General features: G+C 40.9%; 1 protein-coding gene across 1 annotated transcript; it reads right to left on the bottom strand.

Annotated features, from left to right (window-relative positions):
• Positions 1–16,266: 16,266 nt before the first annotated feature.
• On the bottom strand, positions 16,267–16,788 carry LOC102998567 (glycine cleavage system H protein, mitochondrial-like). Its single transcript, XM_028168280.2, has one exon. The coding sequence runs from the start codon at positions 16,786–16,788 to the stop codon at positions 16,267–16,269; it is 522 nt and encodes a 173-aa protein (XP_028024081.2).
• Between the last annotated feature and the right edge of the window lie 306 nt (positions 16,789–17,094).

Below are 17,094 nucleotides of genomic sequence, written 5' to 3'. Positions count from 1 at the left end.
ATAAATAAATAAATAAATAAATAAATAAATAAATAAATAATTTAAAAAAAAAAAAAAAAGAATGAGCACCTAAGAGGGGTCATATCTGCCTAAGTCACAAGTAACTCCTTGAAAAAGCAGCACTTGGAGCTGGGCTGACAATGCGTTCCTATTCTCTGTTACACACACTTTGTTTTTGCCACCTGCCAGTCAGGAAGTCATCAGGGGAACGAGGCTGTAGGAAAGGAAACTGTGTGGAAATAAACCCAGGAGGCTGAGAGAGATGACAACGCGGAGTCTGATACCGTGCTAGGCGTTGAAGAATGGAGAGGTTACCAGTCCTCCCTCTGGATATTACATCGGCTTTGAACAAGTTTGAAAACTCAGAAGAATACTGTGAGTGAGCTGCTTTGGCATCATTTGGCAGGTCTGCTTGTTACTGTCACGGAGCTTTTACACTGACTATGTTCGATCATCTGCTGAGGGCTAAAGAAAAATGACTCTTCAAGTACAGTAATTCAAACTCCTGTTTGTCCTTTCCACTAGTTTACATTGTCTCAGGAAAAATAACCAGTATCTCCATGTGAGGTGAACCCACACACTCAGCATTAATCAGTGCCCACCCCGGAAAATGTTAACAGGTGTCCACCTGCCTCAGGTCAGTGGTCCAGCAGACGTACACGCAGCACCTGTGTCCTGTGCCAGGCCAGGCAACACGCGTGGACGGTGCAGCCCTTCCCTCAGGCTAGCCAGCTCGAGATCTAGAAGAAAAGACAGAATGATGCTTAAACAAGATAAAATAGGAAAGTGTTAAGTGGTATACGCAGGGAACACAAGGAGCAGGGGTGAAAGCTTCTGGCGGGTGGGAATTGGGAAAATTTCTGGGAAGGGTAGCATGAAACTGGACCTTGTGGGGGAGATGAATGGGAAGAGGTGGAGAGGGGTGAGGAGGGACCCTGCCCAGAGGAGTGAAGAATCAGATCCTATTGGGAAAACCAGCTTCAGGTCCACTTGACTGAGACCAGAGAGAAGATGCTGAGTACCTGTTACAGAAAGGGCCCCATAATGGTCCCCACAACTAGGGGCCCAGGGTTGATCTGAGCCCTCAAAAGGGAAATATTTAGAATTCTAACCCATTTCCAAGCAGTAAATTCCCAGCGTTCATAGTCCTAGGCTCTTTGGCTAAAGACAGCTGGACTGAAGTGTTAACGTTTTCACCCCAGTGTGGCAAGGAGGAAGTGGGGGCAGAAATAATTAAATGGGTAGGGGAAACAGGCTGTCCTCGCCAGGCCAGAGGCAGTGCTAGGGAGGGGGAAGATGTGAATTAATCCACAGTCAGGAATACAGGAAGGTGATTTCAATGTTTATGTGTATTTGAAAATTATTACAATGAAAAGTTCAGAAGCGCTAAAAGGAGCCCCAAGTTTCCAGTTGGGCTGTTTCTAAGACATCAGTCTAGGAAATGAGCCCAATGGGGGCCAAGCAGCAGCCAGATGCTTTTTCATTTACTTAGCTCACTGAATCCTCAAAAACAGCTCCAAAGACTGACAAATGAGAAAACGGCAGCTCAGATGTGTACGCAAGGTCACACAGCCAGAGAAAGCCAAAGGTCTGCTGGATTCCAAAGCCTGCCTTCCCCGCATCCTTGCTCTCTCTCACTGTAGAGAAGCCCTTGTGACACAGGGCCCTATTCCAAGCAAATTCAAAATACAGACTAAAAACTGAAAGGGGGAAAAAACAGGAATCATAAAGGTAAGTTCCAGGCTTCTTTTCCAGCCAAAGAACCTAATCTGTAGAGAGATGGTTTCCCGAAATGTTATGTTCATGATGAAGTCACCCTGTTTAAAGAGCACACAGGCCAGCATCAAAAAGAATAAAATGTTTAGGAATAAATTTAACAAAAGAAGTGCAAGACTTGTACACTGAAAACTATAGAACATAATTGAAAAAAATTAAAGACCTAAATAAATAAAAAGACATCCTTGTTCACGGATCAGAAGACTGGGAAGGGACTACCCTGGTGGCGCAGTGGTTAAGAATCCACCTGCCAATGCAGGGGACACGGGTTCAATCCCTGGTCTGGGAAGATCCCACATGCCGTGGAGCAACTAAGCCCGCGCGCCACAATTACTGAGCCTGCATGCCAGAACTACTGAACCCCACGCGCCTAAAGCCCGTGCTCCACAACAAAAGAAGCCACTGCAATGAGAAGCCCGTGCACCGCAAGGAAGAGTAGCCCCCACTCACCACAACTAGAGAAAGCCCGCATGCAGCAACGAAGACCCAACGCAGCCAAAAATAAATAAATTTTATTTTTTTAAAAAAAGAAGACTGGGAAGACCTAACATTGTTAAGAAAGTACAGGCATGCTTTGTTTTTTGGTATTTCTTTCTTTTTTTTTTTTTTGGCTGCACCACATGGCACGTGGGATCTTAGTTCCCTGACCAGCGATCGGACCTGAGTCCCTGGCATTGGAAGCACAGAGTCTTAACCGCTGGACCGCCAGGGGAGTCCCCTGCCTTGTTTTATTGTGCTTCACTTTATTGCACTTTGCAAATATTGGCAGTTTTGGGGGGGTTGGGGGGGTTTTTTTGCCACACCGACATGGGGTCTTAGTGTGGCACGTGGGATCAGACCCAGGCCCGCTGCATTGGAAGCACTGAGTCTGAACCACTGGACAACCAGGGAAGTCCCTGACGTTTTTTTTTTTTTTTTTTTTTTTTTTTTTTTTTTTTCCTGACGTTTTTTTACAAACTGAAGGTTTGTGGCAACCCTGCATCAAGCAAGTCTACCAGCACCATTTTTCCAACAGCATTTGCTTACTTAATTTCTGTGTGTCACATATTGGTAATTCTCCCAATATTTCAAACTTTTTCAGTATTACTATTAGTTTTTCTATGGTGATCTGTGATCAGTGATCTCTGATGTTACTATTGTAACTGTCTTGGGAAACCACGAACTGCGCCCATCTAAGATGGCAAACTTAACCAATAAATGTATGTGATCTGACTGCTCCACCGGCTGGCCGTTCCCCCGTCTCTCCCCCTCTCCTCAGGCCTCCCTATTCCTTGAGACACAACAATATTGAAATCAGGCCAATTAATAACCCTACGATGTCCTCTTAAGTGTTCAAGTGAAAGGAAGAGTCGCACATCTCTCACTTTAAATCAAAAGCTAGAAATGATTAAGCTTAGTGAGGAAGACATGCCAAAAACTAAGATTAGGCTGAAAGCTGGCCTCTTGCACCAAACAGACAAGTTGTGAATGCAAAGGAAAAATACTTGAAGGAAATTAAAAAGTGCTACTCCAAGGACTTCCCTGGTGGTCCAGTGGATAAGACTCTGCACTCCCAAAGCAGGGGGCCCGGATTCAATCCCCAGTCAGGGAGCTAGATCCCGCATGCATGCCGCAACTAAGACCTGACGCAGCCAAATAAATAAATTTTAAAAAAAAATTTTTTAAGTGCTACTCCAGTGAACACACAACTGATAAGAAAGCGAAACAGCCTTATTACTGGTGTGAAAAAAAAAGTTTCCGTGATCTGGAAAGAAGATCAAACCAGCCACAACATTCCCTCAAGCCAAAGTCTAATCCAGAGCAAGATCCTAACGCTATTTAATTCTAGGAAGGATAAGAGAGGTGTGAAAGCTGCAGAAGAAAAGTCCGAAGCTAGCAGACGTTGGTTCATGAGATTTAATGAAAAGAAACCACCTCCATGACATAAAAGTACAAGGTGAAACACCAAGTGCTGATGTAGAAGCTGCAGCAAGTTGTCCAGAAGACCTAGCTAAGACAATTAATGAAAATGGCTACACCAAACATTTTCAATGCAGATAAAAAACAGTCTTATACTGGATTAAGACACCATCTAGGATTTTCATAACTAAAGAGGAGAAGTCAGTGCAATGCCTGGCTTCACATCTTCAAAGGTCAAGCTGACTCCCTTGTCAGGGAATAACACAGCTGACGACTTGAAGTTGAAGCCAATGCTCATTTACCATTCTGAATATTCTAGGGCCCTTAAGAATTAGGCTAAATCTACTCTGCCTGTGCTCTATAAATGGAAAAACAAAGCCTAGATGATAGCACATCTGTATACAACATAGTTTACTGAATATTTTAAGCCCACAGTTGAGACATACCACTCAGAAAAAAGATCCCTTTCAAAATAGTACTGCTCATTGACAATGCACCTGGTCACCCAGGAGCTCTGATGGAGATGTAATGACATTAATGTCCTCATGCCTGCTAACACCCATTCTGCAGCCTGTGGATCACGAAGTAATTTCTACTTTCAAGTCTTATTTTTAGGAGCTACATTTCATAAGGTTGTAGCTTCCATAGACAGTGATTCCTCTGATGGATCCAGGCAAGGTGAACTGAAAACCTTCTGGAAAGGATTCACCACTCTAGCTGCCAATAAGATTCATGGCAAAAGGTCAAAATATCAACATTAACAGGAGTTTGGAAGAAACTGATTCCAACCCTCGTGGATGACTTTGAGGGTTCAAGACTTCAGTGGAGGAAGGAACTGCAGATGTGGTGGAAATAGCAAGAGAATTAGAATTAGAAGTGGAGCCTGAAGATGTGAATGAATTGCTGCAATCTCATGATAAAATTTGAATGGGTGAGGAGTTGCTTCTTATGGATGAGCAAAGAAAGTGGTTTCTTTTTTTTTTTTTGGCTGCGTTGGGTCTTCATTGTTGCGCGACAGGCTTTCTCTAGTCATGGTGAGCAGGGGCTACTCTTCGTTTTGGTGCACTGGCTTCTCATTGCGGTGGCTTCTCTTGTTGCGGAGCACGGGCTCTAGGCGCGCGGGCTTCAGTAGTTGTGGCTCGCAGGCTCAGTAGTTGTGGCTCGCGGGCTCTAGAGCACAGGCTCAGTAGTTGTGGCGCATGGGCTTAGTTGCTCCGCGGCATGTGGGATCTTCCTGGACCAGGGCTCAAACCCGTGTCCCCTGCATTGGCAGGAGGATTCTTAACCATTGCGCCACCAAGGAAGTCCGCAATATATTATTTTTAAATTAAGATATGTACGTAGTTTTTTAGACATAATGCTATTGCACACTTAACAGACTACAGTGCAGTGTAAACATAACTCTTATATGCACTAGGAAACAAAACAATTCATGTAACTTGCTTAATGGCAATATTTACTTTATTGCAGTGGTCTGAAACCAAACCCTCAATATCTCTGAGGTATGCCTGTACTACTCCCCAGCTGATCTAGAGATTCAATGCAATACCTATCAAAAATATCTATCAGCTTTTTTTTGGCAGAAATTGACATGCTGATCCTAAAATGCATATGGAAATGCAAAGGAGCCAAAATAACCAAAACAATCTTAAAAAAGAAGTATAAATTTGGAGGACTAACACTTCCCAATTTCAAAACTTAAACTATAAAACTTCAGTAATCAAGACTATAGTAGTAGTATAAGGACAGACATTTAGATCAATGGAATAGAGAGTCCAGAAATAAACCCATATATTTCAGGTCAACTTATTTTCAATAAGGATGCCAAGACAACTCAATGGAGAAAGAATAGGCTTTTCGACAAATAGTGCTGGGACAACTAGATATCCACATTTAAAAGAATGAAGTTAGGGGACTTCCCTGGTGGTCCAGTGGCTAAGACTCCACGCTCCCAATGCAGGGGGCCCAGGTTCAATCCCTGGTCAGGGAACTAGATTCCACATGCATGCTGCAACTAAGAGTTCGCATGCCACAACTAAAGAGCCTGCATGCCGCAACAAAGATCCCACGTGCTGCAACTAAGACCCAGTGCAGCCAAATAAGTTTTTTTTTAAAACCTAAAAAAAAAAAAAGAAGAGTGAAATTAGACCTCTAACTCACACCAAATACAAAAATTAACTCAAAATAGATCACAGACCTAAATGTAAGAGCTAAAGCTATAAAAATCATAGAAGAAAACATAGGAATAAATCCCCATGACCTTGGGTTAGGTTACTCAGATATGACACCTAAAGCACAAGCAACCCCCCCCAAAAAACAAATTGGACTTCATCAAAATTTAAAACTTTTGTGCGTCAAAGGACACTAGCAGGGCTTCCCTGGTGGCGCAGTGGTTGAGAATCTGCCTGCTAATGCAGGGGACACGGGTTCGAGCCCTGGTCTGGGAAGATCCCACATGCCGCGGAGCAACTAGGACCGTGAGTCACAACTACTGAGCCTGCGCGTCTGAGCCTGTGCTCCACAACAAGAGAGGCCGCGATAGTGAGAGGCCTGCGCACCGCGATGAAGAGTGGCCCCCACTTGTCGCAGCTAGAGGAAGCCCTCGCACAGAAACGAAGACCCAACACAGCCAAATAAATAAATAAATAATAATTAAAGGTGCTAATAATTTTTTAAAAAAAAAGGACACTAGCAAGAAAGTGAAAAGACAACCCACAGAATAGGATAACATGTTTTACAAATCATATTCTGATAAGGGTCTGTGCATCCAGATCATATAAAAACTCTGACACTCAACAATAAAAAGACAAATAATCCAATGAAAAAATAGGCAAAGGATTTGAATAGATATTTATTCATAGATGATATAATATGGCCAATAAGCATATGAAAAGATGCTTGCTCAACAGCACTAGTCATTAGGGAAATGCAAATCAAAACTACAATGAGATATCACTTCACACCCACTAGGATGGCTATAATCAAAAAGACAGACAACAACTAGTGCTGGCTAGGGTGCAGAGGAACTGGAAGCTTCCTACACTGTTGGTGGCTATGTACAATGATGCAGTCACTTTGGAAAACTACAGCAGTTTCTCTAAAAAGTTGAGCATTTGTATTTATAAGAATGATTTGCACACTGCAGAAAATTTATCCCAGTAAATATTTATCCATAACATTTTTTTAAAGTTATACATAGAGTTACCATATGACCTAGCAATTCCACTGTTTGGTATATCCCAAGAGAATTGAAAACACATACTCAGGAACTTGTGCACAAATGTTCAGAGCAGCATTATTGATAATAGTTGAAATAATAAGTAACTCAGATGTCCATCAACTGATGGATAGCCATACAATGGACTGTTATTCAGCCAGTAAAAGGAATGAAGTACTGATTTATGTGACAACATGGATGAACTTTGAAAACATGATGCTAAGTGAGAAAAGCCAGACACAAAAGGCCACATTTGTATGATTCCATTCATATGAAATGTCCAGAATAGGCACATCCAGAGAGACAGAAAGTAGACTAGTGGTTGCCAGGGGCTGGGTGAAGGGAAGAATGGGGAGTGACTGCTAACAGGTAGGGGTTTCTTTTTAGGGTGACGAAAACTAAATACTGGTGATGGTTGCACAAATCTGTGACTATACTAAAAACTACTTAATTGTAAGCTTTAAAAAGGTGAATTTTATGGTATGTGAATTATATATCACAATGAAACAAAACAGAGCCCACAGACCAGCTGGAGGGCCAGCTAGGATGATGTTGTGTTGAGGGCCACCTCCCAAGAGCCCCGCCTGAAGGTCTAGGGAAGCTTGGCCTGCAGATGGGAAGCCTGGGAAGTCAAAAGGATGGGTCTGAAGGACCAGTAAGAAGAGGAAGACGTGTTCTTAGTTGTAGGCTCGAGCAAACTTTGTCCCAGGATAAGTAGGGCTGCCTCAGGATGTGGTGAGTTTCTACTGAGAGCGGAAGAAACTGAGAGACCTCTAAGATCAACTTCAATCTTTTTTTTTTTTTTTTTTTGCCACGCTGCAAGGCTTGTGGGATCTTAGTTCCCCAACAAGGGACTGAAACTGGGCCCTTGGCAGTGAAAGCGCAGAGTCCTAACCCCTGGACCACCAGGGAGTTCCCACACCTTCAATCTTTTGATAAAGACATAGAAAGAAAAAAAACTGGATAATTCACTTTATAAATGAATGTTCAGTAGTGATACAATGATCTCACCGAAGCCTGACATTTTTTAGGGGGAAGTTTATCACCCTTCTTACTCTCTATACAGAAATTAACCCAAAAGTGAGAATAAGCAGCAAATAACATCTCTCAACTCATAACTTTAACCGTGACGTTGGTCATATCCCACTTGTGAAGCACTGAAGGCCTACTGAGACAGAAAGAGGGCGAACTACGAAAGACAAAATGAAGTGATAGTCAGAATAAACTATAAAATCAAAAGATTCAGGAAACAATCTAAGTGTCTGCCAGCAGATGAGTGGATAAAGAAGTTGTGGTGTACGCATATGACGGAATAATATTGAGCCATCAGAAAGAAGGAAATCCTGCCATTTGTGACAACACGGATGGACCCTGAGGATCCATCTTATTTATGCTTACTTATGCTGAGTAAGATTAGTCAGACAGAGAAAGACAAGTACTGTATGATATCACTTATCTAAAATCTATGGATGCAACTTGAGATTATCATACTAAGTGAAGTAAGTCAGAAAGAGAAAGACAAATACCGTATGATATCACTTATATGTGGAATCTAAAATATGACACAAATGAACCTATCTATGAAACAGAACCAGAATCAAGGACATAGAGTACAGACTGCTGGTTGCCAAGGGGAAGGGGGCTGGGGGAGGGATGGAGTGGGAGGTTGGGTTAGCAGATGTCAGTTTTTATATATAGAATGGATAAACAACAAGGTCCTACTGTACGGCACAGAGAACTATATTCAATATCCTATGATAAACCATAATGGAAAAGAATATAGGGGAATTCCCTGGCAGTCCAGTGGTTAGGACTCTGCACTTCCACTGCAGGCGGCATAGGTTCGATCCCTGGTCAGGGAACTAAGATCCCCAAGCTGCATGGTGCAGCCAAAAAAAAAAGAATATTAAAAAAAAGAATGTATATATCTTTATAACTGAATCACTTTGCTGTACAGCAGTAATTAAAACAACAATGTAAATCAACTATATGAAGGGAGGGAGGGAGGGAGGGAGGAAGAAAATCTAAAAAAACTGAACTTGAAGAGCAGAAAGTAGAATGGTAGTTACCAGAAGCTTGGGGGTAGGGGAACTGGGGAGATGTAGTTTAAGGGTAGAAACTTGGAACCAGTAGATAAACAGGTCCTGGAGGTCTAATACACAGCTAGTGATTATAGTCAACAACACTGTATTATAAACTCCAAAGGTACTAAGAGACAAGCTCTTAATTGTTTCCACCACAGAAAAGAAATGATGGGACTTCCCTGGTGGCGCAGTGGTTAGGAATCTACCTGACAATGCAGGGGACATGGCTTCGAGCCCTGGTCCAGGAAGATCCCACATGCCGCGGACCAATTAAGCCCGTGTGCCACAACTACTGAAGCCCGTGCTTGTAGAGCCCGTGCTCCGCAACAAGAGAAGCCACCGCAATGAGAAGCCCACGCACCGCAACAAAGAGTAGCCCCTGCTCACCACAACTACAGAAAGCCCGTGCTCAGCAACGAGACCCAACGCAGCCAAAAATAAATAAATAAATAAATTTATTTTTTTAAAAAAAAGTATATGTAGAAAGACAAAGGAACTACAGAAACCAACAATTTTGAAAAAGAACAAAATTGGAGGAGTCATACTACCTGATGTTAAGACTTACATGAAAACTACAGTAATCAAGACAGTGTGGTTTTGGACAAAGAACAGACACATAGATCACGGTCAAGTGATTTTTCACAAAGGGTTATTCAGTGGACAAAGTATAAATTGTGCTGGAACATCTGAACACCCACATGCAAAAACAACCACCACCACCTCAACCTATACCTCACACTGAATACAAAAATTAACACAAAATGGATCACAGATTTAACTGTAAAACATAAAACTATAAGACTCATAGAGGAAAATATAGGAGAAAATCTTCATGACTTTGGGTTAAGCGAAGAATTCTTAGATACAGCTCTATAAGTAGGACTTTAAAAATGATAAATTGGACTTTATCAAGATTTAAAACTTGCTTTGCAAAAAGAATGAAATAACAAGCTGTAGATTTGAAGAAAATATCTGTAAATCACATATACGACAAAAACCAGCATTCAAAAACCAAACAAACACAGCAAAAATAAACAAGTAGGACTACATCAAACTAAAAAGCTTCAACACAGCAAAGGAAACCATCAACAAAATGAAAAGGCAACTTACCAAATGGGAAAAAATATTCGCAAATCATATATTTGATAATATATTTCATCTAAAATATATAAAGAACTCATACAACTCAACAGCAAAACAAAAACAAAAAGCCAACAATCCAATTAAAAAATGGGCAGAGGACCTGAATAGACATTTTTCCAAAGAAGACACACAGATGGCCAAGAGGCACATGAAAAGGCATTCAACATCACAAATCACCAGGGAAATGAAAACCAAAACCACGAGATATCACCTCACATCTGTTAGAATGACTGTTATCAAAAAGACAAGAGATAACAAGTGTCGGCGAGGATGTGGAGAAAAGGGAGCCCTTGTGCACCACTGATGGGGATGTAAACTTGGTGCAGTCACTATGGAAAACAGTATAGAGGTTCCTAAAAAATATAAAAATAGAACTACTGTATGAACCAGTAATTCCACTTCTTGGTATTTATCCGAAGCAATGAACCCTAACTCAAAAAGGTATCTGCACCCCCATGTTCACTGCAGCATTATTTACAACAGTGAAGATACATTAACAACCTAGGTGTCCATTCACTGATGGATGAATGAATAAGGAAAATGTGTTATATGTATACAGTTGAATATTATTTAGCCATTAAAAAAGAAGAAAATCCTGCCATTTGCGACAATATGGGTGGACCTTGAGGGTATTATGCTAAATGAAATAGACAGAGGAAGACAATTACTTTATGACCTCACTTATATGTGGAATCTAAAACAAACAAACAAGCAAAACACCCATAAATACAAATAACAGATTAGTGGATGCCAGAGATGGGGGTGGGGGGAATGGGCAAGGTGGGTGAAGGTGGTCAAAAGGTACAAACTTCCTGTTATAAAATAAGTAAGTCCTGGGGATGTAATGTAGTGTGGTGACTATAGTTAATAATACTGTATTGTATATTTGAAAGTTGCTAAGAGAATAGATCTTAAAAGTTCTCATCACAATAAAAAATGTATAACTATGTGTGGTGATGGATGTTAACCAGAATTACTGTGGTGATTATTTCACAATATATACATTATATCAAATTCGTATGTGTCTAAAACTAATATAATGTTATATGTCAATTATATCATAATAAAAACTGGTATCCAGTATATAAAGGACTTATATCTCAAAACTCAATGAAACAAGGCAAACAACTCAATTTTTCAAAATGAGTAAAACATCTGGACCCTTCACCAAAAAAGACATACAAATGGCAAATAAGCATAGGAAAAGAGATGCAACATCACTAGACATTAAGAAATGCAAATTAAAACCACAATGAGATCATCACTACACACCCATTAGAACGGAGCGGAAAAAACGGCAATACTAAGTGTTGGTGACAATGTGGAACAATTGGAACTTTCACACATTAGTGTGACAAAATGTACAACCACTACAAAAAACAGTTCGGCAAGTTTCTTATAAGGTTAAACATACACTTACCTTATGACTCAGCAATCCTACTTCTAGATACTTACCCTAGAGAGAGGAAAACTTACGTTCACACAAAAACCTGTATGAGAATGTCGGCAGCAGCAGCATTATTCATAATCACCAAAAACTGGAAATTGGAATTAGTGTACTTTTTTCTCTCTCAAATAATTTTTAAATGTGGTAAAATATGCATAACATAAAATTAAACATCTTAACCATTTTTATGTGTTATCGTTCAGTAGTGTTAGATACATTCACACGGTTGGGCACCCAACGTCCAGAACACATTTCAATTCGCAAATCTGAAACTTTTAGGGTTTTCGTTTTTGGGTTTTTTTTTGCCACAGCACACAGCATGTGGAATCTTAGTTCCCCGACCAGGGATCGAACCCGAGCCCCCGCATTGGAAGCACAGAGTCCTAACCACTGGACCACCAGGGAAGTCCCCTGAAACCTTTAGTTTTTCGAAATACTGCCATACTGTTTTCCACAGTGGCTGTCCCCCATTTCACATTCCTAGTAGCAGCGCAAAAGAGTTCGAATTTCTCCATACTCTCGCCAACACTTGTTATTTTCCTTTTTTTTCTTTTTACTATTTTTATTTTGCACTATAAAAGACACCACCAACCAGTAACAAACTGCTTTTCTTCACATTCAAAACACTTGTTATTTTCTCTTGCGGTTCTGATTTGCATTTCCCCTAAGGATGGTGTTGAGCACTCTTTCATGTGCTTGTGGCCATTTGTATATCTTCTTTGGAGAAATATCTATTCAAGTCTTTTGCCCATTTTTTTTTTTAACTTTTTTAACTTTTTTTATTTTTTGGCCGCACCCGACCAGGGATCGTAACCGTGCCCCCTGCAGTGGAGGTGTGGAGTCTTAACTACTGTACCACCAGGGAAGTAAGTCCCTCCTTTGCCCATTTTTTAATCAGGCTAATAGGGGTTTTTTTGTTGAGTTGTAGGAGTTCTTTACATATTCTGAAATATTAGTCCCTTATCAGATACATGATTTGAAAATATTTTCTCCCATTCCACAGGCTGCCTTTTCACCCTGTTGATTGTGTCCTTTGATGAAAAGAAGTTTTTAATTTTGATGTAGTCCAATTAATGGATTTTTACTTTTGTTGCCTGTGCTTTGGTGTTATATCCAAGAAATCATTGCTAAATCAATGTCATGAAGTTTTCTCCTGTTTTCTTCTAAGAGTTTTATAGTTTTAGTTGTTAGGTCTTTATAATTAGATCACTTAGGTATTTATAGTTACATCTCTGAGGTTTCTTAGTTCTTTAGTCCATTTTGAGTTAAATTTTGTATATGATGTAAAGGTAAGGGTCCAACTTCATTTTTTTTTTTTTTTTGTATGTAGAGATCCAGTTTTCCCGGCACTATTTGTTTTTTCTTTTAATTTTATTTATTTAAATTAATTTTTATTGGAGTATAGTTGATTTACAATGCTGTGTTCCAGCACTATTTGTTGAAAAAACTTCTTTTCCCATAAAATGGTCTTAGCATCCTTGTTGAAACTCATGTGATCATATTCAATACATGCATGGGTTTATTTCTGGGCTCTAGTCTGCTCTCTATTCTATTCGGGAGTGTCTAATGAGGATGGAGTTTCAGTTTGGGAAGATGAAAAAGTTCTGGAGATAGATGGTGGTGATGGTTGCACAACAATATGAACGTACTTAATGGCACAGAACTGTACACTTCAAAATGGTAAATCTGGGCCTTCCCTGGTGGCACAGTGGTTAAGAATCCACCTGCCAATGCAGGGGACATGGGTTCAAGCCCTGGACTGGGAAGATCCCACATGCCGCAGAGCAGCCAAGCCTGTGCACCACAGCTACTGAGCCTGCGCTCTAGAGCCCGCGAGCCACAACTACTGAACCCACGTGCCACAACTACTAAAGCCTGCATGGCTAGAGCCCGTGCTCCACAACAAAGAGAAGCCACCGCAATGGGAAGCCCGTGCACCGCAACGAAGAGTAGCCCCCGCTCGCCGCAACTAGAGAAAGCCCGCGCACAGCAATGAAGACCCAATGCAGCCAAAAAATAAATTAATTTAAAAAAATAAATAAAATGGAAATTTTTTTAAATGGTAAATTTTATGTGTATTTTTGCCACAATTTTCAAAAATTTTTAATGAAACAAAGACATTTTCAGAAAAGCAAAAGCCAGGATAATTTGTGGCCAACAGACTTTTACTTCAAGAAATGCTACAGAAAATTCTTCAGGCTGGAGGGAGAGATAACAATTCAGATCTACAAAAAGGAAAGAAGCACATTGAAAATGGCAAATATGTGGGTAAATAAAAATACTACTGTTCTTTTCTTAAATTTTTCAAAAAAATCAATTGCCGGGCTTCCCTGGTGGTGCAGTGGTTAAGAATCCGCCTGCCAATGAAGGGGACACGGGTTCAAGCCCTGGTCCGGGAAGATCCCACATGCCTCGGAGCAACGAAGCCCGTGCGCCACAACTACTGAGACTGCACTCTAGAGCCCGCGAGCCACAACTACTGAGCCCGCATGCCACAACTACTGAAGCCCGCACGCCTCGAGCCTGTGCTCTGCACACAACAAGAGAAGCCACTGCAATGAGAAGCCCGCGCAACGCAACGAAGAGTAGCCCCCGCTCACCGCAACTAGAGAAAGCCCCATGCACAGCAACGAAGACCCAATGCAGCCAAAATTAATTAATTAATTAATTTTTTTAAAAAAGTTAAAAAAAAAAGCAATTGCCTTTTTAAAGTAAAAATAGCAATGGATCACGAAGTTTATATCATTTATAGAAGTAAAATAAATGACAACAGTACAAAGGACAATAAAGGTGTAAATACAACGATACTGTTGTAAAGGTTTCATTAAACATGAATCAGCTGTGATAAATTAAGGATGGACACTGTAATCCCTAAAGTAACCACTTAAAAAATGATCAAAGAACTGGCTAAGGGCTTCCCTGGTGGCGCAGTAGTTGAGAATCCGCCTGCCAATGCAGGGGACACAGGTTCGATCCCTGGTCCAGGAAGATCCCACAGGCCACGGAGCAACTAAGCTCGTGTGCCACAACTACTGAGCCTGTGCTCTAGAGCCCGTGAGCCACAACTACTGAGCCCACATGCCACAACTACTGAAGCCTGCACACCTTGAGCCCATGCTCCACAATGAGAGAAGCCACTGCAATGAGAAGCCCGCACACTGCAACAAAGAGTAGCCCCTGCTCGCCGCAACTAGAGAAAGCCCGTGTGCAGCAACGAAGACCCAACACAGCCAAAAATAAATAAAATTAAATTAAAAAATAAAATTGAAAAAAAAAAGAACTGGCTAAAAAGTCAATAGAATAAAAAGAATGAATTACTTAAAAATAACTAACCCAAACAATACAGGAACGGAGAAATAAAAGAACAAAAAACAGAGGGGACAAAAAAAAACAAATATCAAGATGGCAGACTGGAATCCAATCATATGAGTAATTACACTAAAGGTAAATGGAATAAGCATCCAATAAAACTGATGAATCTCTTGATTCATTAAAGAGAGAAAACATAAATCACCAACAACAGTAATGAAAGACAGGACATCTCTACAAAACCTACAGAACAATAAGATAAAGTTATGAATAATCTTATGCCAATATGTTTAACAACTTAAATGTAATGGGGGCTTCCCTGGTGGTGCAGTGGTTGGGAGTCTGCCTGCTGATGCGGGGGACACAGGTTCGAGCCCTGGTCTGGGAGGATCCCACGTGCCGCGGAGCAGCTGGGCCCGTGAGCCACAATTACTGAGCCTGCGCATCTGGAGCCTGTTCTCCGCAACAAGAGAGGCCGCGATAGTGAGAGGCCCGCGCACCGCGATGAAGAGTGGCCCCCGCTTACTGCAGCTGGAGAGGGCCCTCGCACAGAAACGAAGACCCAACACAGCCATAAATAAATAAATAAATAAATATTTTTTTAAAAAACACTACAATAAGTATAATACAGTGTCCCAAAAGTCTGAAAACATAGGGAAAATCATGTATTTATTGTAAATTAAAAAAAAAATGTAATGGATAAATTTCTTGAAAAATATAATTTACCAAAACATACAAAAACATAAAATATATGAATAGTTCAAGATCTATAATAAAGAAATTGAATTCATAATTAACAACCTTCCCACTAGAAAACTCCAGGCCCAGATGCTTCATTGGTGATTACACCAAATTTTTTTTTTTTTAAGAAGTTGAATATTTTATTATTAAACTGTTTCTTATTTTCCTGCAAGGTTGTTGCTTCACTGTATAAAAATAGCACCAGCAAACACAGTATATTGCAAAATTAAGATAGTAATGTTCTTCACTGGACACTATACAACTAACAAACTTTACTCCGCTGTCATTTATTTCCAGTGGCAAGTTCATTGAGTATTTTGACCCAAATCCAGGGATGGCTGTAAGCAAGTTACAATATTATATAAGGTTAAGATATTACATAATTTTTATAACTAGTTTTACCACAGATAATTTCAGGAATTCTGAGCATTATAACTGGAGACTAGCCTAAAAATCACAGGGTGTTGTGAAAAAGATGCATAGTGTTTATCTGAAATCATTAGGAAGTTAAGGGGTATTTTTTTCAGGCAACATTGTTGCAAGTAGTTTCTTTTGCTAAAAGTTGCTTTTTAAAAATCTATCCACCACTAATTTAAGACAACTATGCTAGCTTAAGTTGTTTCAAACTAGTTTATTTAGGGGTTCCATTTTCACTCCTCAATAGATTTTATGTATTTCTCATACGCTTCTTCACTCATTAGTTCATCGAGTTCGGAAGGGTTGCTGAGTGTCATCTTGATCAGCCAACCATCTTCATAACAGGATTTGTTGACAAGTCCTGGATTTTCTGCTAGAGCTTCATTAATTTCAGTTACTTCTCCTGATAGAGGAGAATAGAGTTCACTAGCAGCTTTCACACTTTCCAAAGCACCAAATTCCTCTTGTTTGTTCAATTTTGTCCCAACTTCAGGCAGACTACAGTAAACAACATCTCCCAAAGCTTCCTGTGCAAAATTGCTGATTCCCACTGTTCCAACACCGTTTTCTGTTGTTACCCATTCATGTTTGTCTGTGAATTTACGACCCGACAGCAGAGCGGGGCCGGTGCGCAGCGCCCGGACGGCGCCCATCCGCAGTCCCCAGGGCCGCGGCGGGCAGGGCACGTTGGGCGCAGAGCTGGCGCGCAGGCTGCAGACCGCGGCCCGCACGCTCCGCGCCACTCGCAGCGCCATGTTCGCAGGGGTGTAGAGGGTCTCCGCGCAGCATCTAGAGCCACACCAAATATTTAAGGAAGATAAAACACCAATCTTACATAAACTCCTTCAAAAGTAGAAGAGAAGGGAACACTTCCCCACTTGTTTTATGACGCCAGCATAACTCTGATACCAAAAACTGACATTATATAAAAAGAAAATTGGGGCTTCCCTGGTGGCGCAGTGGTTGAGAATCTGCCTGCCAATGCAGAGGATACAGGTTCGAGCCCTGGTCTAGGAAGATCCCATATGCCGCGGAGCAACTAAGCCCGTGAGCCACAACTA

The sequence above is a fragment of the Balaenoptera acutorostrata genome, chromosome 11 (assembly GCF_949987535.1).
Source record: "Balaenoptera acutorostrata chromosome 11, mBalAcu1.1, whole genome shotgun sequence".
Classification (NCBI taxonomy): domain Eukaryota; kingdom Metazoa; phylum Chordata; class Mammalia; order Artiodactyla; family Balaenopteridae; genus Balaenoptera; species Balaenoptera acutorostrata.
The sequence above is the reverse complement of the archived record's forward strand: the minus strand, read 5'-3'. Positions and strand labels throughout refer to the sequence as shown.